The sequence below is a fragment of the Danio aesculapii genome, chromosome 24, assembly GCF_903798145.1.
Source record: "Danio aesculapii chromosome 24, fDanAes4.1, whole genome shotgun sequence".
In the NCBI taxonomy this organism is placed as follows: Eukaryota; Metazoa; Chordata; class Actinopteri; order Cypriniformes; family Danionidae; genus Danio; species Danio aesculapii.
In genome coordinates, this window is record NC_079458.1 from 29650451 (window position 1) to 29676237 (window position 25787).

Sequence of the window (25787 nt, forward strand, 5' to 3'; positions counted from 1 at the left end):
AATCTACCTAATTGTATGCATTAGTGCTGCTAAATACACTTCATTGAACTTTACACATGCTGCACGTGAAAAAACAAAAATAAAAGATAATTTGTTGTCACCTATATCTTAAAAGACATCTTAATAATTTCTCCTACATTGTTAAATTAAATCACTTAAGTTTAAATAATGGAAATCAAATTGTCATGTATTTGGTTCCAATGAAGAATTGTTGAAATCTTTGCTCTGTTAATTAAGGCAGTGTATTGTTGTCAATCGAACCTTGTCTATAAAATAGTATAACCATTGCTGAATTGACAGGAGATTAGGAGGGAACCAGGAACTGATGATTGTTTTCTTTGCAGCTGTTAATCCTGAGAAGAATGTGGGTTTTTGATTAAAAGTCAGGGTTACTGAAGAATCATCATTCAATAGGAAAAGACGAGGTTTAGGATCAATGGTTATTTCCAAAATTTGCGACAAGATGGTGAAAACGTTACCCTAAAAATTGTAGATTGAGAGACATTCCCTGAAAACATGAAAAAAGCTACCCATCGCCCCAGTATTACATTTTAAACAGGTGAAGACTATGCAAACACATTTTTAAAAAGCGCGCTGCATTTTCTCACAACACAAACAATTTATGAAAAAAAATTTTCAAATATTTCAACACATTGAAATAGCACGGAACTCAACGGAAATGTTACAAGAGGACTCTAAAACGTAATGGACCTGGCTATTAAAGTTATGGTTATTTAGGCTAATAAATACTAAAAACAATATAATCGTTATAATAAAATAAACCAACAAAAATACTCACCTTTCAAAGATCACTTACAACTTCACTGAGCAATAGTCACAGTGGCGTCCATCACGTTTTTTTGTTTTTTGCTGTTTCGTTGTTTTTGCAAGTACTGTGAGAAAACGCAGCACGTTTTCTATAAAATGTTTGTGCTGTGTGAAAATGCATTGCATTATATTAAGTTGTTTGTGATGTGTGCAAATGCAGTGTTTTTAAAAATTTTTTTATTCATTTTTTTTTTTATTTATGTGTTTGCGTTGTAAGGATTTTCAGCACGTGTGCTGTCAAACAGATGGTCTTTTCTCAATTTGCTTGCACTTTTTGTAATTGCACATGTTTTCTTAACCTGTTAACCAGCACTCACTTTTGGGGATTTACACCACGTCCTGACGCTGGCTAAGAGGTTAAATTGCAGCACGTTAAGCTCTCTCAAAGTCATCACCTATTCACGCTGGTTCACGCTGACTTTAATGATTCAGTTACAATTTACTTATAGAGGTGGAGATCCTTACAGCCTTGAACATCTACCACTGTTTGTTTTTTCCAGGTGAAAGTAGGCACTGAAGTGACCACAGGAACTGGACCCAACAAGAAAGTGGCCAAGCGTAATGCAGCTGAAGCCATGCTGCTTCAATTGGGATACAAGGCATCAACTCCATTACAGAACACTCCGGAAAAGGTCAGTTTCAATCATTGCAGTTGAAGCTACTATAAAACTTTTAAATCACTACTACTAGGAAATATTAAGTTATAAACTACTAGTAATTTAAATTAGTCAAGTACTTTGCAACACTACAGAAGCCATGAAAACTTTTTAAAGTGATACTTCAAGTGAAATAAAGCAATTAGCTGTTAACCTCAGGCTGTTTATTTATTGATTTTCATTTTTGTTTTCTTCTGTAAAGAACTTTAAAGAATATAAGAGGTCCTCTGTAATGCTTAAAATTCTAGTCATGGGCTGTTGGAACTTTGAGAGTTAAAAAACAGCACACAGTCTGAACAAGTTAAAGGTGCAGTAGGTGATTGTCTTCAGAAACATTTTTGTTGTGCTGGTTGAAAGTCTCTTCACATTCCATTAGTAATAAATAAGGTAAATGTTCTAAATGTATTTATAAGTATTTTTATATTCTGGGTGAGGCATAAGACAAAAAATGTTCGGTAACACTTTATTTTGATGGTCCATTAGAGTATTAGTAGACTGTCTGCTTAATATCTGTTGATACTGCTCCTTCAGACATTTAACTAACTAAAAGAAACTTTGAAAGTACTGTATATGTCTTACACTATATAACTTAAACTAACCCCAACCTAACAGTCTACTTATAATCTAATGAGAATTAGTTGGCATATAGATGAAATGTAACTTAAATTCAACAAACGGACCATCAAAATAAAGTGTGACCAAATGTTCATCCAATTAAAATTTGTCTATCTGATAATTCCCATAATTCTGATAAGTAGCTCAAACTGTCTGTTTGCAGATTTGTACATCTGTGCACCCCATTCATGCTGATCCACCATTTGCCTGTGCACACGCATGAGAGAGTGTGACAGTGGTAAAAACAAATGCTGAATCAAAATTGTTTTTAAATCCTGAATCAATGTTGGAAAATTACTTTTGCACACTGGAGGAAGAATGACACCATGGCCAAAGTATTTCATTAAGACAGGTTGCTACACTGAAAACGTGCTAGATACAATACAGTTTTTCGTTTGGAATTGTAGTATTATAAAGTACTATAAAGTTTTTTTTAACTGGCAAATGGCATGATCTAGTGGGTTGTTTACTGTCATCTTTAAGGTGCGCGTTCATGATTTCAGGAGGCGTGGCTTTGGACGGCAGGGGAGGGACTGTGTTTTCAAAGATATTATGCTAATGGATAGCATTTTGGCAGATCACCTACTGCACTTTTAAAACAAAATGCAATATGTCTTTAAATACAGCCAGTTCATTTACGTCATTCAACTATTCAAGTCATAATCAAGGCAGCATTTTTCACAATAGATAAAACATTTACTTGAAATGAATGAACAGTAAATAAATTATATATTAAATTTACAGTAAAATACATTTAATGAAATATATTTTTTTAATTTAGCTGTCAAAATATTATGTAATGATGACCACAATTTATTTATTATTTTGATCATCCAAATATTAAAAAATGTAAAGGTTTCATGTTTATATTTTTACTGTGATTGTTTTCTTTTAAATATTCATTAATTTGTTTTTAATAAGTATTATTATTATTATTATTATTATTATTATTATTATTATTATTATTTATAATAATAATTATTATTATCATCATTATTGACATTTTTGTTACTATTATTATCATTATTATTATTTTTATTATTATTGTTACTAATTATTACTTATTGTTATTTATTATTATGATTCTTGTTTATTATTATTATTATTATTATTATTATTATTATTATTATTATTATTGTTGTAATTATTATTATTTATTTATTTATGTATTTATTTATGTATTTATTTATTCTTGTTTTCGTAAAAACTGTCCCAATAAAATGTATTATTATTCAGTAAATAATTTAGTTTAGTTAATTATGTAATAATAAAATGTAATTAAAAAAAAAAATTATATACTTTATTAAAAATGATAATAAATATTCCTGTCATTTATTTCATTATCAAAAATATGACAATGATGACAAATTAAATTGTTGTTTTTTAAATGCTTTGAAATATATTTGTCTTTTTTTATGAGCTGATTTTTCTACCACATCGACTTAATTCATTCCTTTTTTACATTTAGGTAAAAATTATTTTAGACTTTCTCTCTCTTTTAGTGGCTTAATTATCCCATTGTGTCAGCGTATTCAGTATGAACAGCGTAGCAGGTTATCAATGAGGGCGTATGTGGATGTATACGTTTGCTGCTTCCTGTTTCAGTTAGCACAACCTTAATCTTTAAATCTCCCATCTACTTAGTCTTTGCAAGTTAGTGACGCTTATGCTGTAATGTCTCAATTTTGTCGCGAATCACCCTTTCTAGTCACAAAAAAGCGACTTGTCTGACATGCATGAAAAGGGGTTTGCTAAATCGGCCCTCTTTCTCTCCCTTTTCCCATTTCTTCCCGCTCCTCTATTATCTTAACATTGGCCACAGATGGACAACAAAGGCTGGAATGGACAAAGAGCTGCTTTTCCTGAAACAACAAGCAACAGTAAGTGTTTTTCTCTCCATTTGTGTTCCCCAGTGTAGGTGATGCTGGGCCGTTTAATCTATCTGACTGATTAATAAGTAACCGAGTCTCGCATCTATGCAGAGCCTCTGAATTCCTGCTATTCATGCAGACTTATGTGCTTTCCCAGGGGGTCTGTGGGACCACTGTATTACACACTCACACACACATTAACCACCCAAACAGTTTTTTCAGGAGACAACCGTGGTCTTCCAGACACGTTTGCACAAGCATATCAATTTTCTTCAAGAATGGGGCTGAATTTTTTTCATCTTTCTTTTTTGTGGCGTGCTCAGCTGCAGGATCTGTAGATTTCATTCAAGGCTGATGTGGTGAGAAATCTGGTCCTCCCATTGAAATTGAAAATTATAGTCTGAAACCGAAAAATTCAGGATGCACTTAACCTAACTGAAATCAAAAAGGTTTTTCGTTAAAGAGCCCCTATTATGGGTTTTTGAAAACAAGTTTAAATCTGAAAGTGCCCCGTGTTTAATACTATTGATTCTTTAACTAAATAATCTACTCAGAGTTGAATAAATGAATCCTGTTGGGTTCGGATCTTTTGCTTGAATTCATCGAAGTCAATATGGTACATCACCAAATATGTAGTCTGTTAAAACATGAACGTACCTTTCCCTTCAGACACTAGCAGCTTGGAGGGGGGGAACACGGGACTGATCATAACACGGCTGTGGAAAATAAAAGGTCATTTTCATAACAATACCACAGTATAGCAAACCTAGTGCTGTTTGTTCCTGTCATTTTTCTGATTTTTGATACAATAACCTATGCTGAAACCGATTTGTCGGTTGTTTGCCATTAAAGGAAGGAGCAGCAGAGACTATTATGTCAGTAACTGTTACAGTTCATATGGACCAGTTTCTTCTTCCTCCATATCATAACATGTAAGTGTAACTACGTTTCTGAACTCGTGATTCTCTGCCGTTTGCCTTTGCTATGGCCACCATCAGCATCACCATCGGCATGGTCAATTTTCAAAATAGTTCAACTTTTGCCACTGTGTGGATTAATACTGAATGTGTGTCATTGTTATTACTTGGGGTTAGGGTTAAGAGTAGAGTAATATGCTGGTGTTTAACTGCATTGCTTTATTGCATTCTTGCATTGGGCTCTCACATACTCTCTGCTACTTCATAGCCATGGTGGGCATTTCTCTCGGTCTCGCGCTGAACCCAGTCGACCAATCACAAACGACCGGGTCATTTGACCAATCACAGCAGATTAGCCTCACAAATCATTTGGAAGCCGGTGGGATAATTAGGTAAAAATAAATGCATGATATTAGACCATGAAAGTGTTTTTTAACCTTGCATGCATGTCATATCATATCATTGGAGACCCCAAAACCAACATATGACCTTTTATAATGCAAAATAGGGCTCTTTAAATGTAATATCATAATTGATTTAATGTAAATAATTTTTAAAAATCACTTAATTTTGGGTTACATTGAAAAATACACATTTTAGGACAGATTTGAGTATATTGTTCTCCAGTAGCAATGTAAACTAGCTTTTGGGTTAATTTGGGTGTTTTAAAATTTTTTGAGTAATGTTGGTTAATGTACACTGTCACTTCACTGTGAAATAAGTAATCATAAACACTCATTTTTAAGTTCTTAATAACAAAATCAGATTTATTTTTTAAACACTATCCATATAACTATTATTTCAGGAAAAACTGAAGTCTGATTGAAATCAGCAGCTCTTGTAAGTACAAAAAGTTCAAATATGTTACATATTTATTTAGATGAAAAAAAAAAAACAGGCATAAAATACAGTTGCAGAGGCCCACTATAGCCTCTATAACACAGATGTGATCCTGGGAGATTTGTCCCAGTATCATTTCATTGTGGTATTCACAATGCAAGTGACTTACTATTATCTGTAGGACAGAAAAATGCAAACTGGGAATGCAAACTCTACACAGAAACGGCAACTGACCCAGCCGAGGCTCGAACCAGCAACCTTCTTGCTGAGAGGCGAACGTACTACCCGCTGCGCCACCGTGCACCCTTAAGTAAATATTTAAATATTTAAATCTTATTTTAATTGCTTATTAAATGTTTTATATTAATACTTGATAAAGACTGATTTCTCACGATATGGGCTCATGTTTCCACTAACTTTAATAGATGTGGGATGATGTAACTGACTATGTTACTTGACTACAAACAAACATCGCACATCACTGTCTTTGTTTATGAGCTTTGAGAATATATTTCAACATCCAAAACTCATTCGAATCACTGCCTTATGTAATCACTAGTCACTTTTGATGCGGTTAGGAGTTGTGTAATGAATAAAAATCATAGCAGTCGATTCACACATATGATATTTGTAAATAAAATCATTTTGGACAGATGAGGAAAACGGAGAGAATTGCGAACTACACAGGCTGTCTGTCATTTGAACATCTCTGTAAACAGCTTCGTGATTAGACTGACAGTGATCTACTTTTGTTTTGCTTTATTCTTGCCAGACTGAGTTGTTGTTTTTTTGTTGTTTTTTGTACAAGCAGACATTATTACACCTCAGCCTTTGGCGTTATTCAGTTTTTCCATACCAGAACTGTGGAAATGTGCAGATCTGGAACTAGATCACACTTGGGTTGAGAATTATATCAAAGTGCATGATAGTAAACACTATTTTGTCCCTTTTTTGTCATATTATGTCTCTTTTCATAAAGATAAGCATATCTTTAAAATAAATCTTTTGTGTCCCTAGAATGTGCTTGTGAAATTTAAGTTAAATTATTTCGCAGACCATTTTATTTAGCATTAGGCCATTCTCACATCAAATTTGCCTTTATTTGTGCAACTTTGGGCTACGTGGTGGCATGTTTTCCCCGTGTTCGCCTGGGCTTCCTCCAAGTGCTCCGGTTTCCCCCACAAGTCCAAAGACATGGTATAGGTGAATTGGGTATGATAAAATTGCCTGTAGTGTAGGTGTGTGAGTGAGTGTGTGTGTATGGATATTTCCCAGTGATGGGTTGCAGCTGGAAGGGCATCCGCTGCGTAAAACGTGCTGGATAAGTTGACAATTTATTCCGTTGTGGCGACCCCAGATTAATAAAGGGACTAAGCTGGAAAAAAATGAATGAATGAATAGTGCAACTTTACAAAAAATGTCAGAACATACAGAGCAGAATGTACAATGTCTAACATTATATTGAGTGCGCGTGGCGAATGTGACGTCATCGCGGAGTTTGCTGATGTTTGCTTTGGGTGCGCGCAACTTGATTTCGGCTGGTGGTGCGCATGTTTTTTTTTTTTTTTAGACTCGAGCGAACAGTGTGCATGGCGCCAAGTTTGATTTAAGTTGAATATTCAACACTTTAAAGAGATTTTGTCTGAAACAAGTACGACTGTACAAACATCTTTATGATCCGTGATCATGGAGATAACCAGATGATCAATAATTCTTGGTTAGAAATTGCAACAGCCATGGGAAAGGAGAAAGTTTTTGTTAAAAGGTTTGGGTTTGGAAAAACTTGAAGAATAAGTTTGTTAAAACCAAAAGAGGTCATGGCAAAAGTGGAGACACAGGTACACAATTACAGAATATGTTTTTCCACCATTCATAGGTTTAACACTGATTTATATATTGCAATTTTGAATTTAAAATAATTGAATAGTTACAAAACTATAATGAAGCCACAGAATTATTTCTTTGATAACTGGAAAGGAATATTTAAACCTATCAGTTTACAATATACTCATGTCCTGTTTTTAGCATAAGAAGAGGACAGAAACTAGCCAGACAGTAATGTGGAAACTGTGGAGTGGGCTAAATCAAAAAAAAAAAAAAAAAAAAATCTTTTTTAAATTTTTTTTTTATTTTTTTTAGTAAATGTACTTTTTTTTTATTTTATTCTTGCCATAATAATAATATATTTGTAGAGCAACTCATGTTCTCTTGTCATTAATTAAGTTTAAAAGGTAAAACTGTCAGAGATATGAACAAAAGCCAGTGATGCATCAAGGTTTGATTTAAAAAAAAATCTTGAATGGTTATAAAAATCCTTATCATCATTAAAATAATTTATAAAAATAATAAAAATAATTAGTTTAAAAATATTGAATGATATGACATAGTTCCAGAAACGTCCTACTTCTCTGTTTATTCGTCTGATTTTACTGTGGGTTTCTTTTGACCGCCCCCTGTCATTTTAAAGAATATCACAACGGCGAACGCGGCGAGTATAAAAGCCTCGTCCATTTCACGAGGTGCGCGTGCAGTCAGCAGAGGTGTGCGATATGGCGCCAGGCGATAGTATAAATCCAGTTTAAGCTTGCGAAGTGAACCAAACGGGTTGTATTTCCCAAGTGGACAGCGATAATGCCCGTTGCAACAAACTCAACAAGTTGTTTTCTTATATAAGCAAAAACACAAGCAGTATGGCTAAGTGAAAGTATCTTTTAAAGGTGTTTTAACTGCAGAAAGACAAATGAAAAGTTTTTGACTGCCTAACTATTAACGGTAACGTTACATCTTCCACATCGTTATCTCAGCAGTCAACCACCTAAATTAGTATAACATTAATAGAAAAATAAACACACATTCGGTTACAATGAAAACAGTATTTTTTTGCAGTAGCCTAAATGAATTTTAAACATTAAAATGCTTTTACATCCTCTGTATTTACAAATAAAGCCTATGAACAGCCTAATAATAAACTCTGTTTATTAAGAAATTATAAAAAACAGCTTATTTTCACATTGCAAGATGCTCCAAAACTGTATTAAAAACACAATTAACTCCCAAAACACTGTTAACTAATTTATGTGAATGCGTTAATAAAAATTCATAAACATTATCTCATTTAATTGCATTTTGCAACTCAAAGAGGGTATTTTTAACTGCAGGCAGCACAATTAACCCAGAAAGATGAGTCATTTTCCTTCAAACCATTGTGCATTCTTTTACAGAAAAAAAACAGTTTTACAATTATTGGCTTTGTTTTATTTTACATTAAAAACATAATAATAAAATAAAGTTTTTTTTAAAGGTTTTTCCATAAAAAAAAAAAACTCCAAAAGTACCAGTAAAAGAAACGTTAAAGTACCGAACCGGTAAGTGGTATCAATAAAAGTAGTAATACCATTAAAACCTTAACAATACCCATCCCTACTATTACATTTTGGCTTGATTGCCTCAAGTTCAAACTTGGAAAAAAAAGTTTCGTTTCAAGTGAAACACTGAGAAACACGCATGTCTGTTTATGAACTTAAATTTGATGTAATAGTTCAGTGAATGAGAAGAGTCTTTTTCTGCTGCGGTCTATTGCCTCAAGTTCAAACTTTGGATAAAGGTGTTTTGTTTCAAGCATACCATTGAGCAACACACATCTATTTAGGAATGTAATGTAAAAGTTCAACGAATGACAAGAAAATCGTTTTCTTCTCTAGTTTACTACCTCAAGTGCAAACTTTGGAATATAGATTCATTTTTAATGTAACATTAAGCAACATGCTTCTATTTATGAAAACAATGTAAAAGTTCAAACAAATGAGAAGAGAGTTGTTTTCTGCTTCAGTTATGCGTGTTGGTAAAATAAGAGTGATTAAACGCATATTATATTGTTTTTGGTCAGTTTGACCAATTCATACGCAATTTTATCCATGGGTGTGTGTGTTTGTGCATTGTGTGTTTTAGTTGAAACGCAAAGTGAAATTTGTGACATCCATGGGCTTGCCTTGACTGTCCAGCCTGATCTCATGAGGAAACATAACTATTTTACGTTTTGTCATTTTAGTGGCTATTTCGTATGAATTTGTTCAAGTTTAGTCATGTGAAAATATACAATTTTAAAAAACATGCATGGCAACCAATTCCGCCCCTAAACCCAACTGTCATTAGGGGATAAGCAAGTCGTTCTAAACTGTAGACCATACGAATTAGCCTCTAAATCAAAAAGTTACGAATTTGTGTTGTGTTGAATGTTCGAAAAACATGCGCTAAATAATTTTGATTCACTTCACACATCAACTCTGTCCACAAGCTGTGCGTGGTCTCTATGTGCAGTCATACCTTATTTTGTTACCACAAAGAACAAAGAGGGCGTCTGAGAGGAAAAGCACGGCTCAACGTGCCATACTTAATGTGCCCACACTGGGCCCCCTATTGTCGAGCAATTGGAACTACAGCTGTAACTCAAAGTACCAATACTAATAAAATGTGGAACTGTATTGTTTTGAAAGCCAAGGTATTGTGATACCATTCTAGAATCAGTATATCATGCAACACTAGTCACTAAGGGATCAAAATCAGAATAGTGTGTTTTTCATCATGCTTGTAGAAAAAGGTTGGGGTTGAGCTGTCCTTTTTCATCTTTTCTGTGCTGGTTGATGCACAAAAAAGAAAAAGAAAGCTCTGTCAAATGCTAAAACAGGCCTTGCAGCAGGCTTCATATGCATCAGCTTGCAGGAAAAGTAATGTGGAGTGATGTATACACAACATCCTGCTGTGAATCTGCAGTGACCACATTGTATAATGAAGTCTGCAGTTTAGTTGCTTACTTGATTTGAAGCAGTGTTTGACAACTGTTTTGGATGAATCTATGAAAACAACAGCTTCTCTAAATCATCTCTAAATCAGGTCAGTCGTGGTCAGATGTTGGCGTGGACTTGACCCAACTATGCAGTGACATTCCTGGAAGTTGCACACACTGACGAAAGCTCCTGGCCGGCTTTATTGTTATACTTCGGGCAAGCATCCCTGCAGTTCTCTGCAGTTAATTCAAGCTGAAGAGTTTAGTGCACTCTACCTTTGCATCCAAAATATGTTTTGTATATAATTTAAGCTTTTAAAGTGCTCTGTTTTTTTATATATTCATAAATCATAAATATACCTTTAGAAAAAAATGTTCTTGAAATATAAGCCACTTTTCCACTTTGTGTTATGGTTCAACACAGTTCTGCTTTCTTCAGTTTGGTTTTGCTCAGCTTGGTTTGCATTTTCACTGCAAACTCACTTAAAGGGAGTTGGATTATTGTTATAGTTGGGGCACCTTAAAAGTCCTGAAAGTCTTTTTTTCATTCTGGTTTGTCTCATCCAGCTGCGTCCCATCCTCGGCTGCCAACAAGACGAATATCTGGACCTCTTCCATCACAATGGTGCCATTTTAGGTCGCTTTATCTTGCGAATATTTAAATATAGAGGCTTTTCAGTGATCAGCAGTGAGTCACATTTTAGTAATGATAAAGTTCGTTTGGAAAACAAAAAAAAAGTACTAAATACTAGGTGTGCTAGCTTTGGAAAAGCCCCCAAAGTTTGTTGTAGCAAACGGAACTACTGTACACCATACCATGCTATGGAAAAGTGATGTGGTGTTGAGAATCTCTTCTTATCATTGTAGTTTTTGTGTATTGTGATTCTCACCTGGTTCACTACAGGAACGCACAGGATCTCAGGATGATCAAAACACGAATATTTATTTACAATAACTTTCGAGGAAGAACACTGGAAGGACATGAGGTGAAGACAGACATCAATGTGTAGTGATACAGGACAACGAATGACTAAACACAGGGACTTAAATACACTGGGGATGATGACAATGATTACTTACAGGGAATGAACACAGGTGACACAGATGAACATTACCAAATGGCAGGAATGGGAACAGAGGAGCACATGGGGAAGGTCACATGATGAAAACAAAACATACAAGGAAGAGACTGGGTGTGACAAAGTCCGGCAATTCAGTAGTTTTTGTTAAACAAAATAATGATTGTTTTTAAATATTTGGGAACTTTATTATTTGGAATTTAAGTAGCAGAGTTTATTTTTTATTTTAAAGATAACAAACTATTGTAATATGTCTTCAGTAATAATAACATCATTAAGATGTTAGTACAGTTAGTATTAGTGAACAAATGACAGATTTTATTTATGACTTCAATTTTGTACCTGCTTATGTTCTTATATAGAGCGCATACATGTGTATTTGTGTATTTAACATATTTTGAATATATATCTGAATATTTCAAACAAAACATGCAAATTTGAGAGTGCGAAGGGCATTTATGGGTCAAACAAGATACATAAAATTAAGTTTTTCTTTATTTTTTATTAATAGTTATTCTTATTATTGCAATTTTTGTTCAATATAGAGAAAATACAGTATAATCATATGCTGTATTCTCACTATATTGAACAAAAATTGCAATAAAAAAATATTGTAAACAACCCCAAATCCTCACCCTCCGCCCATTATTGTTCTATAAGGACAGAAATTCAAACATTGCTGTGAAAAACAAGAATTATGTTAAACAAAAAAAAAAAAGAAGAGAAGTTAAAAAAAGTAAAAATAAATAGCATTATTATAATAACATCATGAGATACATAAAGTATATAGAAACAGAAAACATGCTGTTCAATGCTGTACATTAGAAGGTAGAAACAAAAGATTTGACAGTATCAAAAGTTGTAATCCAGGACTCCAGTTCCGTACAAATATGGAATATTCCATAAAACAATGTCCAGCAAAGAAAGGCCCCATTAGCTGTGTATTTTTATGTGCGTTTTGGATATGCACACAAGAAATGGTTGATGGAAATGCCACAATCCGCATAAATTTTTTAATTGTGTATAAAAAAACATATGTGCATAACTGAGTGGGATAAATATTTTATTCGATTAAAAAACAAATGTGCATAGACTACGATGGAAACACTTTTTGCGATCAAATTCCAGTATGTGTATTAAAAAATGTCATGTGAATTTTTTTTCATTTATTTATTTTTTTTCTCCGTTATAATGTCATGTGGTGATAAAATTGTGTGTGAATGGACAAACCAGCAGACTGAGTACATTTTAAAGTATCTGAAATGTTGTTTTGGTCATTCCTAAATACCTTAACCAACTCAGTAGTGTTGTTATATTATTGATTACCGCCAAAATTGTCAAGAGCATCTGTGCTCGGCGTCTCATGCCTTCAAACGCCATCACACGCTTTATTGCATGTTAGCATTGTTTTCTGAGGTGCAAGTCATTTATTAAATTAAAACAGATACATGCAGCTTCTCCTACCACAGTAAATTCCATTTTTACTTTTAACATTTACTGCCAGTTAATCAGGAAGTGATGATTTTGTTCTCTTTGACTTGTTGGATGGAAACACTGCTTTATTTGCACGTCTTTTATGCCATATTCCAGTTTTGCGCATAAATTTAATTCACGTTTTTCGATGGAATCATAGCTACTGACGTCTCTACACATTGTATGAGGAGGGATCCAGTGCAGACCAACATTTTCTTAGCTGTGAAGGCGTCTAAGAGTAAGTTATTTTGTTGCAGTGACAGTGTCAAATTAGAAGAATCATTTAGAGAAAAGCATACTGGAGTCCGTTCTACATATTTTCCTAACAAGAATGAGATGTCATAGGCCAGCTGAGACCAAAAATAATGATTTATTTATTTGCTTGATTGGTTAATGAAATTGATACATTTTACTATGATTTACAGATTTGTTTTTTTACATTGGTGCATATTCAGGATATTGAATGTATCCTGTTTCATCTACATTAGAAAAAGAAGTCTTTTAAAAATAACGAAACAATTTTTATTTTTATATACAATAAAAATAACAGGATTAATCTCTCATGTAGCAAATTCGAAAACTCTGGTAGTGACTATTCATTCTGACCAATCAGTGATCAGCAGTGTGCATACATCACATTTTAGTAAGGATACTAAAAAACTAAACTAAAGTACCAGATACTAGCTACGCTAGGTTTGGAAAAGCCCCCAAAGTTAGCTGTTGCAAACCGAACTACACCATACCATGTCATGGAAAAGTGCTGCATTGTTGGAAATCTCTCCTTATAGTAGTTTTTGCTCGAAGTGATTTATTTATGTGCTTGATTGGTTAATGAAATTATAGATTCTACCATGATTTACAGATTTTTGTTTTCAATCTCTTAGTTTTACACATTTACATTGGAGTTATATGTTAATTAACTGGTGTATTAGAATGTGTCCCATTTAATCTACATTTGAAAAAAAAAATTACTTGAAGCTTTTTTTAAACACAGATTTTTTTTATTATTATTATTATTATTTATTAGTGTTTATTATTATTATTATTATTTATTAGTTTATTAGTATTAATTATTATTTTATTAGTGGTTATTATTATTTTAGCCAGACACCCTTTTAAAATCTTATTTAGTGTAGCAATGTTTATATATCAAAAAATCCTCCTCGGGCATACTTCTAACAAGAATTATTTGATGACAAATTGAATGATTCTAAAGATCACAGTGCAGCCCCGAAGTATTAATTTAAAAATGTAAAAAAAGGTGCATTATCCATCTCTTTTTCATCTCTCTTTTTATCTTTTGGCCTTTGCTCTGTTTTGTAGAGGATCCATTCTCCAGCTCAGCTTTGTCCCACTGCTGTTGTTTGTCTCCATCTATCTCCTAATTGACTTCACAGACTTTCTCAGTCGGAGTCTTTAATGTCAGGATAATGCTTGTTAATTTACGGTTCCTGAGATCTGCCAGCGAGAGAATCGACGTCTCTAAGGGGTGTAAACTCAATTCGGAGCAGATGTACGTGTCAGTGACCTGCAAAGTTTTTCCTTTACACCCTTGTGAGCACAGAACCAGGTTGTCTGAAGCAGATTTATGGCACCTTGTCCATCGCTGCTAAATGTGTGATTTATCACAACTGCATTTTGATTATGCAAGAGGAATGATTTTGATCCTCTGCTCTGCATTCTTGGGTGTTTCTTCAACTATGCACATTTTTGGCCATGTGGACTTTGTGAAAACACAGTTTTTGCTTTCTTAGAAGTTACTGTGTGTACAAGTGTTACTTAAGAATTCCGCCAAAAAATGTTGATCGGTTCTTCTCTGTCAAATTTGTATTTATTTTTTTACAAAAAGTTTGCTAGAAATTTTAAGTGAAAATTTGTTCTTTATTATTATTATTATTATTATTATTATTATTATTATTTATTTGACCACATTTCAAAAAGTCATGGAAATGGCATCTTAACTTCGCCAATTTGTTGCCCACCATTCCATGCACTTTAAATTACATCCTTTTTAAAGGCATCATTGGACAGTTTTATAAGTTGGAAATGTTTACCGTAGAAATAATCCGCTTACTAGAGATATTTACCTTGATTTATTTTTTTTAAACAACATGGATCATGAACTTTTTTGTTTGCTAGACAACTGCACAAATGTTTAATAGGATTGGTTTTGAAGATAATTTTTAAATCATTTTGACACAATATAGTTTAATTTTAGATAATATTTTTATGTAAAGATTTTTGTATTAGATTTTCATATTTTTAGATTTCCAGGTTATTAAACCTATAGGCAGTTTTACTTTTTATTTAAAGTTAAAAGGCTCCTATTTTACCCCTCTTACAAGATGTAAGATATGTTTTTGGCGTCTCTAGAATGTCTGAAGTTTCAGCTCCAAATACATATCAGATCATTTTCATACCCTGCTGAATATAAATTTTGGGGTTAGTTGTTATATGATGGATTTTTAGTGTTAGTTTATTGAGGCTTTTCTGCAACGATGAGTCACACACAAATGCCATTAGAAAGTTTTCAGCACACACACACGTTTAACCTTGAACTGCAGCAAATGTGGCAGGATACCAGTTAATTGTATTGCACACTGATGTATGGATAATCATAATCATCAGTACAAAATAAACCAGATTTAACATCCACAAACTGGGACTCCTGTTGTATGTTTCAAGCACACTAGTATATGTGTACTGACACAGCTTTGCAGATTTCAGTGGTTATGAATTAAATATCGATTTTGCTGGCTTTTATTACAAGCATGCACTGTTTTAAAGATGTTGTAAACTTCTTGAGGTGCAGCTGATCACAGAGTTGAAAAAGATCTTTTAATCCCAGTTTCTTTGCATATCCTGTTCTGTGAACTAGGACTGTGCGATATGGGCAAAAGAAACCTATCACAATTTACTTGAACAGTATAGCGATTTCGATTTTAATTACGATTTTGACACAAACAGACTGAATCTGTGTTTACAGTGTGAATCTGAATCCTATTTCAAAAGAAAAACAATTAGATCTTTATCAAAGACATGTAACAAATCACTAAAACAGACTTAAAATAAAATAAAAATCACCTAGTAAAGCTGTAACATTGTCTCTATAAAAGACCTATGGCAAAATGTGTGTGTGTGTGCACTTTTGCACACAAGTCCATTATTTTCAAAGGAGGCACATGGATTTCTTGCCACTATATTGAGAGCAGCACACGCACATATGCCAGATGCCTCTTTTCAGACAAAATTTAAAATTTACTTTTCAGAATGCTGCACGGCGAGTCACGTAACAAGAACTGACTAATCAGCTATATACTTTGTATGGAATATACACAGTTCACTTACCTCAGACAAACACAAGACACCTGAACACCAAGTGCTTTTAATTCTCTCCATAATTGTATCAGAACTGCAGCAATGTTTTGTTAGTTTGTCGTCCTCTGAGAAAACGGTTCATGGTCACAGAGCAACGACAAAGGTGCAACTGCAAAGCACGTTGAAAATGCTGAAGGAACCGACACGCTCACACGTTCCACGCGTTTTTAGACGCAATATAGGACTTACAAATTACCTGGTTCTGCGATACATTCGCCTTCCTGTATCCAAAGTAACTTAATCCCTGTGGGAATATGAATTTATAATATCTATATGGAACGGAAAAGTTGTTTTTAGGGTTTGACAGACCTTTAAATGTCTTGGTTTCCTAAGCCCTGATTGTCTTCAAAGTACTATTGTTTTCTCTTTTCTGGGTCAACTGGTCAGATGGTTTCGGTCTCCAGAACATCATTTGCACACTGTTTTCTGCCATTGTCTTCGGTGATACTTTCAGGTAGAAGAAACCCCTTTTGTTGATTAACTCATCTGGCTAGTAGCTGGGCAGGTTTCTAACACCAAATGCAGGTTGTCATGCTGACTCCAAAATGTAATTTGCATGCTCTGTTTTAGACTGTCCCCACCCACATGATTTACTGCCTGTAAAATGTATAAAAACCTAGTGCTTGCTGTACAGTTGAGAGCTTCTTTCGATGATGCCACAGCCACGCTGAGTTATTCTTATTAAAGGATACTGCTTTGAAGATACCGAAAGTTCTCCCTGTTTTTTTTGGGCACGTCTTAGAATTTCACAACAGTTTGGTGCCGTGAGCCAGACTAGAGAAATTCACAACATCCCATACCACAATTCCTCCTGTGCTGAACTCACCATCCCTTTATGCTGTGGCTATTCAGTCTCCTGTTCTCGCACTTTGTCTGGGCACACTGCGTTATAAATGGTTCAAATGCCATAACGGTGGTAAGGCTATTTAAGAAATCGTGCATGTCCAAGTCACGATTTCGATGCGATTTCAATTAATTGCACAGCCCTACTTTAAACATTCTGTAAGCATTTTTTTGTATCACAGGTGCCCTTTAAGCATAAACTGGCAATTATATAAAGTAATTTTGAACAAAACAGTTTAAAACAAAGTTTGCAACTACCATTGGCCAGAGGTACACAATAGGTAGGTGAAGTCTCCGCTTTCTTTTTGAAAGGAGACATGGAGCAGCAGTTTGTTTGAATTTAAAGGTTCACAAAGGTTGCATTTAAATACCCACTTTAAAGTTGGGCTATTTTAAACTGAATCTTCACAGACAGACACTAGTTGTGTTTCCATCGACCTATTTTTTGAGCATTTTGGAATTTCACATAAAATTGATGAAAATGTCAAGATGTACATGCTTTTTGAAAATGCACATTAAAAACATTTAAGCACAAGGTAGTAGGATTAACTTTTTATCTGATTAGAAATAACCATACATAAACTAGGGCTGCACAAAATATCATTTCATGCATCGATATCACAATGTAAGCATTCGCAATAGTCACATTGCAGTATGGAGTTGGGATTATTATTGTTGATCAGCAATGAAGAATGTACAGCGTTTACATTTTACATTTCATTCTATTATCCAATAGGGGCAGGACAAAGTAGCGAAATGCATGCAGTGGTGCTTCGTAATGGTGGATCGAAAATATATCAATATTGCAATTCAAAGAAATATATGTGCTGTTAAAGTGGTTGTCCACCAAGATATTATATTTTAAACTTTAGTTGATGTGTAATATAGCTGTGTGAAGAAACAACATCTCTGAATGTAATATGCTCAAAGTTCGATGCAAAGGGAGACATTGTCTTTTACAGAGTTAGCTTAGCAAAGCCTACAGCAAATGAAGTTTGGGGACTACAAAAATACATCCAGATTAATGATGTCATAAACCCTTTATGTGCGTACACTCTGCGCATTAAAGGAGCGTGTCCAGATATGCTGTAATGTTATAGCAGAGACACTTACTGGTGACATGGAGCGAAACTGCAATCACAACACATTAGCACATGTTAGTTGACCAATCAGAGCCTCTTGAGAGTGGGCTTTCAGAGGAACTAGGAAATATGATTGTTGTTGTCATGTCATGTTGTCATAACTGAGTAGCAGTATATAATAATATATTATATAATAATATATAATATAATAATGTGATTTTTCACAAATGAAGCGTGAGCATACATTGCTTTGCATCTTATAAACACAACCAAGCCTTAAAAATACACTCTGGACCACCCCTTTAATAAAAGAAATATATCTTATAACTTCTTGATGCATTTTTCCCTCTTCATTTATAAATATCATGATATGTTGTGGATGGTTTTCTTGTGATATATTGCTGATATCTTGATCTATAATTATTGGGGGCAAAATATCATTATAATATCGTATCGTATTATCGTACCTGAAAATCTGACTACTTATTTTTTACTTTTATCTTTGCTCTATCTTATTTATTTATTCTAGCAATTTCTTTGATCTTCTGCAAGATTCCAATCAATCTAAGTTAATGATTTCGTTCCAAATAGGGCTAGCCGAAATTGTATTCATATCGAAATATAAATCGCAGCAAAATAAAATATCATGGACACACTGCAAACATCTGAAATGTTCTTTTAGCCATTCTTTAATCCTTTTGCCGAAGTCCTTCATCAAAGTGGTTCAGTATTATTACCTCCCTGAGTTTTCTTGAGCGGCTGCACTCCCAAAGAGCACACAGCACACATTTACCCTACATAATCATCTAATGGTCACACGGAGCTAAATTGCAAGGGTTGGATGCTTTTCAAAAGTGTAATGGTACAAGATGACAGAGACTTTAAAACAAAAAGGGAATTTAGTCAAAATTGCACATTGAGTCATGGCTGGCACAGCCATATGGTCTCAGAGCTCATGTAATCGTGTGTATTTAGAGAAGCAATGAATCCATTTTGTTCACTTGTATGCTGCACCTGAATGTTTTAGCTTTAATCCTGTGATTCATTCCTCTGAATGTACAAACCCATGGCATATGTGTTATAAATCGTGTGTGGCGTAATGAACGGATGAAGGAAATGAGGCGGGAAGGACGGACGGGAGGTCTTCTGTCCAAGAAAAGCAACACATCTTCTTAATTGAGTTTTTTTTTTCTTCCCACACAGCCATTAGAAGTCCCTAAAACACCAGAACTCATTCTATATAAGCATTTCAACAGCTTTTTGTCTGCATAGTGGCCATAATTTTAGTTCTCCATGTTGCTGGTTTTTCTGGGTGTGCGTGTGAGAAAGAGTCTGTTTGTGTGTTAAAAGAAAAAAAAGTAGTGCAGGATTCCACGAAAACTGAATGTATGAGTAAGGCAGTGCTATGCTCGTGTGTGTGTGTGTGTGTGTGTGTGTGTGTGTACGAATATGTCAGTGTGTTAGTGTTTAGTGTCTCGGAGCATTGCTTCATCGTGTTGATTTACAGTTGGGCCTTGTGTGTTATCTGTTTTAAATCACAGCTTGGGCCATAAGCTGGCCAATCTCCAGCCCACCATTCTCAAATTCAGCCCATTATACTGGGTGGAACCTGTTGGAACAGGGGAAAGAGAGAGAGAGAAGGCAGAGAAGATAGGGTGCAGATGGGGTGGGGGTATTGTTTTTATCTCAGCGCTTGTGTGCTTTTTGTTGTCATTCTCAATTGATGTAATTCTGGCTCACACCTCTCGTTTTATACCAGTATAAGGGTTTATTCACACAGAAAGTGTCTTTGCATCGAAAAACACAAGATGCAGCAGTAAGGAATGTTTTTTTTTTTTTTGTACATTGTAGAGCAGTGGTTCCTAAAGGGACAATGGGGGTCACGGGACAATTACAGGGGGTCACTTGGTGATTTCCAAGTCAAATAAATTTTACTAAACTGTTAGAATGACTTTATTTTACCTAAAACCCACAGAAGATAAAAATAGTAGTTTTTAATAGTAAAAAGCAACAACGTGCAAACAAAAAGCCATCATTCTTTTAATTTTTTTCATAGGATGTTTATGCGAGTTTAAAACACTGCAATAGCATTAGCTGCAGCAGATTGATTTATAGCACCAGTTTAAACTTTCTCACACTTTAATTGCAAACAAATACATTAAACATAAATACAGGCCACAACTGAATATTGAGACTGATCTCTGATTGGCGGTCTCCAAAATTAAACCAACAATAGACCTGTGCTGAAAATGTTGTGTCCATCAGTCTCCTTAGTTAATATTAAATTAAACAAATTAATAAATGACTATTAAAATTATATGGTTGTTAGACTGTTGCATTTTTTTGTGTTGGCAGTATACTTGTGTTTATATAGGCCTATTGTTGTGTGTGCAGCGTTTGTATATTTTTAACACCTCAGAGGAATTTGGGGGTCGTGAGTCACTGGAATTTCTTTTTTAGAGGTCACGGGCTGAAAAGTTTGGGAACCCCTGGTGTAGAGCACGAGAGAGAATACGAATCTATATCATGTCGAGTTACATTCCACCATGTTTTCAGACATACTCAAAGCACACAATGTAAACCAAAGCAAATCATCACAAAAAAAGCAGACCGTTTCATAGTTATACTTTTTAAATGCATCTTAATGGCTCGAAATAAAATGTGCTTGTGTAGATATTTTTATAAATGCTCTCTCTTTGTGTATCTGAGAAGCTGAAAATAAACATTCCGTAATGTTCTGTATACAGTGTAAAAGCGGAACTAGAGAAACTGAGCACTAGGGCTGAGCGATAAAATCGGTATCCGGATTTATTGACCGAACACCATTGTCAATAGCAATAAAACAAAAATTTGATGTGTATTTTCGGTATGAAGCGCTATAGTTTAATTAAAATTTGACTGCTGAGCGCGCACTGTGGAAGTAATGCCAATAAGCTTAGTGTGTAAGTTTATCATTTCAATGGAGGCACGCAACTTGTGCGACGCACACATGGGAGTGACGCACACGTGGTGTGCAAGCGGCGGACACGACACGTGCATTTTCCAGGTACACCTACTTGAAAAACATCAGAACTTTTTCAAATACCATAAGTGCATCATGATTCATGCAAGTAGAACTAACCAATCTGCTTCACACTTTGTATAGAAAATACACATTTCAGTAATAATGGTAGGCTGATTACCTCAGACAAACAAAGCGCACCCAAACACTGCATTGCATTTTACTTTTCTATATTAACTTGTATCGGAGCTGGAGCAATGGTTTGTCTAGTTGTCATTCTCTGAGAAAATGGTTGAGGGTCACTTAGTTATGTGCGACGCCAGGGGAGCGCGATCACAAAGCGCACTTAAAATGGTGAAAGAAACCACGTGCAAATGACATAATAAAGGGTATAAGGATGTCACCAGAGTGGTTTTTGGTTTATTTTCTTGTGCTCCCCATCTGAAAGATTTTTTAGCATAGGAGGTAATGTAGTCTCCCAACTTCACAGTTTGTAATGTTTCAATATTTGAATAATGATGGTTAGGTCTTTTACTTAAAGCTCAGATTTGATTATCATAATTTGTTTTGTTTACAGAGTTTGAGATTTACTGTATCGTCATTGACACCTTACAGATGTTGATCTACCTTAGTTGCACACACTATGTAAAATTTTATTTATCAAGTTTAAGAGTTTCTTTAACGCTTATAATGAAATAAACATAAAGAGATCAGATATATAGCTTAAATATTTTTGTTTTTGACTATTAAAACTACTTGCCTTAGTAATGTGGTAAATTAAAATAAAGTGGTTAAATAAAAAAATATTTTAAAATATATTTAGTAGTTATCAATACCAAATGATATGAAACACGATATCATGATAATTTTTTTGCAATATCGCCCAGCCCAACGGAGCACAATGCAGTGTCGATGGATCAAAAAAATTAACCAGCAAATCTGTAAGTGAGTTTATCAATGAGTCAACATTTCCAAATATGATTTTATTCTTTATTTGTTGTGAGAGTGCTTACAGTTTATTGCAAATCAGTGTATACATGATACAACAAACCTATAGAGATCAATGGGAAACAGGTTCCTGTGTACCAAATGTTCCCAAAATACTGTAATAACAAATTCCCATTCGCTATGCGGAGACAGCCACTGAGCGCCTGTAAACAGAAACTTGGGTCCCACTTAATATTAAGTGACCTTAACTATGTGTACTTGTAGCAAAATATAAGTGCAATGCACTTACTGTGCTCATAAACACTTCTGCTGCTCTTGAGGTGGATATGGGTAGGGTTAGGGACCGGTTTGGTGGTATTGGTAGGTTTAAGGTTGTATTAAGGTGTAAGCAATGGCAACAATCGTAATTAAAAAAAATCCAATATAATAAATGTAATTAAAATGTATTTTCATGTAGGTATTTATTCCATCGTTAGTACAATAAAAAAATATATATATATATATTTACACAATAAGTACATTGTAACAAAAGATTAATTTTAATGTAAGTACATATTAGGTAACGCCACCTAATATGAAGTGGCTCTAAAACTTGCAATGCTTGCCATGCCTCTTTTGTTCTGATTAGTCCACTGCATTGGAACTGACAATTATGAGTGCTGCATGTAAAAGTTAAAGTTTTTGACATGGTATCTAAAAAAAAAAACACACAGTCAGTGTACGCGGGGCTTCAAAAGATGTGGAATGGAAAAACTTGTTCTGTCTTAATTGCACCCAAGTATGCATTTTTCTCATTCGGGCTTGAGATGCTGATTTGTGGAAATGCAGTTTGTGTTATGGTAGTTTAAAAAAAATTCAATATCGGTTGCGTCTTTGCCAGTCAACCTTGTTGAAATGGCCGACAGGAACTCCAAACTGCTGGTTTTCATTTACATTCTCGCTTCATGAATTAAAAGGCTGTGTCAACAGTACACTGCAGCACTTAGAGGAACTGCCTATTTACATTTCTCACAATTTTCTGTGATAATATTTACCAGTTTTATGGCCTGAACACTAAGTTAAATCAGTCTTTGCTTGTTCTGGGTTGTCAAAATTTGTGGAGAACAGCCGGCTGCTTTTTGAGGCTTTGTTTAGGACAGCAGACAGGAAGCAGAATCTGCACACAGATGAGGACATCTGCTGCAGCTGTTTTGTTCTTCTATTCTATTTAGATATTTATTTATTGTCTAAATCTGTACCTATCTTGACAAACTGTGTATTATATGCATATATATTATTTTCATGTATATCAACTCAAAATTTGCGGAGGCAGTTAAAGGATTCTGCTCATTTATATGCTGTATCTCATGTGTATACTGTAAGATGGTGAACTCCAAGTGTTAGTGATGTACACGTTTTAAAATTGACATTGTTTTTGACCCTTTTTGGGGGAAAAAGTTTTATAATCCACAGTATAAGGTGAAAATTATAAGCCAGATCACTAACTTTAAGTAGAAAGTTAATTAAATGATTAGGCATGTGCTGTATTTGAGTAACAGTTTATTCTATAAAGGTCTGATATGTTTCTTCCAAATTGAAAATAAAATATGCTAAAATGTTGTTCTGAAAATTGCAGTTGGTCAAAATAACAAATGTTTTCACTTGTTGTGAATTGAAAATTAGGGTTATTCTACAAAATGATTGTTCCAGTGCTCTATTTTATTTTATTTACTTTTCTTTTTATTGTATAGTGTATTATTTTAATAATTTTTTTTTATATTTATTTGATTTGATTTTTATTACAAGTTTTTAGATATATCAAGACTGTGTTGATTTGATTATAAATACAATAAAAAAACAAGATCAATATTGTTTTACAATATATAGTTATATTTATATATTTATGTTTTATATTTTATGTCTATAATAAGAATAAAATAATATATTTGTATAAATGATAAAAAAATTATTAATAAAAAATGAAATAATGTTTACATTAAAATAATATTCATATTTCATTATTATTTTTTGTTGTTATTGTATACCATGTTTTATTTTTTTGTGTCTTTTTGATGAATGAAATTAAATTAAGAATAAATAAAATAAGAATTTCTATAAATATGTAAGTTTCAAAAGTTAAAGATCTTAATGAATGATAATATGCATGGCTTTTCTTTTTATTGTAGCACAAAAAGGAATTCTTCACCTTTCCCCGGACGTGTATCAAGAAATGGAAGCAAGTCGCAACAAGGGAGTCCCCGGTGCTCCTGGAAACTTCCCAACAGCCAAAGAGATTGGCCAAGGGTCCGCAGGTCCATTCTGCAACCCATCGGTGGGCAACACTGCAACCATTGCGAGGGAGCTGCTGCTGAGCGGGACATCACCCACCGCCGAGGCCCTCGTCCTAAAGGGAAAAGCACCTGCTTTGGCCTGTGGCTCCATCCAGCCTTCCCAACAGCTGGAGTACTTGGCCCACATTCAAGGCTTCCAGGTACAAAATAAATGAAGTGATTTTGCAGATTTGTTTACCTCTATCTCTCTCACTGTGCAATGTTAGCTCTGCCAAATTTCATAACATCATCTGCTTGGCTTGTGCTATCCGTCCATCTGGACGAAACTGAGGAAATGTGGAAGTGCCTGCTTTTGTCATTGCTATTCCTGCAGGCCAGGGAAGTATTTTTTTGCTGTTACATTTCCCTTTTCCTCTCTGTATACCATTACAAGCAGAGGATAACAACCTGTCTTTAGCTGATTCATCTTCCACGGCCCTGTTTCTCCTTGGGCTGCAAAATATTGTCAAATTTAGTAGGTATTAGTGTCATATGATTCTTAAAAATCATTATAAAAGGCTGATTTGGTTATCAAAAGGCATTTCTTAGTGCTTTCTGTGTTAAAGCAGTTTTTCTGTCTTTTTTCATAATTGGACAAATATAACTTTTTAAAGAGCATTTAGTGTATTTGGAATGGGTTTTGTCTTGCATAAAGTCTTTTTGATGCATTTAAAGCAAGCATACAGAATAAAAGTCTTACTAATCAAAAGGATAATATGTATTTGGGTTAACTTGTATATAAAATGAATTAATAAAATGAAATAATGTAATTTTGTAGTATAAATCTTCCAGATAAATTTTCCAGAAAACTGTTTATTTTAGTTTTGCATTTGTAGTAAATACATTTTAAATTTATTGTTCATTCAAAAATGAAAATTACCTCAACATGTACTCACCCTCATGTAAACATTTTAGAGTTTCTCACAAAAGAATATTTAGAAGAATTATGGTTGTTGGAATTCATCAAGTTCCATAGTAGGAAAAAAAAGGAAGTTAATGGGTTTAGCATTTTTCTAAATATCTTCAGTGTTTGTGTTCATCAAGCTAAAATAGGTTTCAAACAAGTGAAGTGTGAGAAAATAAAGACAGAATTACAATTCTGGTGTGAACTTTTAAGAATGCTTTTAATTTAATAATTCCTACTTGTTTGTATTGTGATCCAAA

The 25787-nt window shown here is 34.1% G+C and overlaps 1 protein-coding gene across 1 annotated transcript in view; it reads left to right on the forward strand.

The window, feature by feature from the left end:
* The window catches only part of stau2 (staufen double-stranded RNA binding protein 2), a 239855-nt gene that overhangs the window by 111702 nt on the left and 102366 nt on the right, over positions 1-25787 (forward strand). Inside the window, 3 exon segments of the mRNA XM_056450144.1 lie at positions 1329-1460; positions 3922-3979; positions 24480-24784. Coding sequence (XP_056306119.1) covers positions 1329-1460; positions 3922-3979; positions 24480-24784 — 495 coding nt within the window.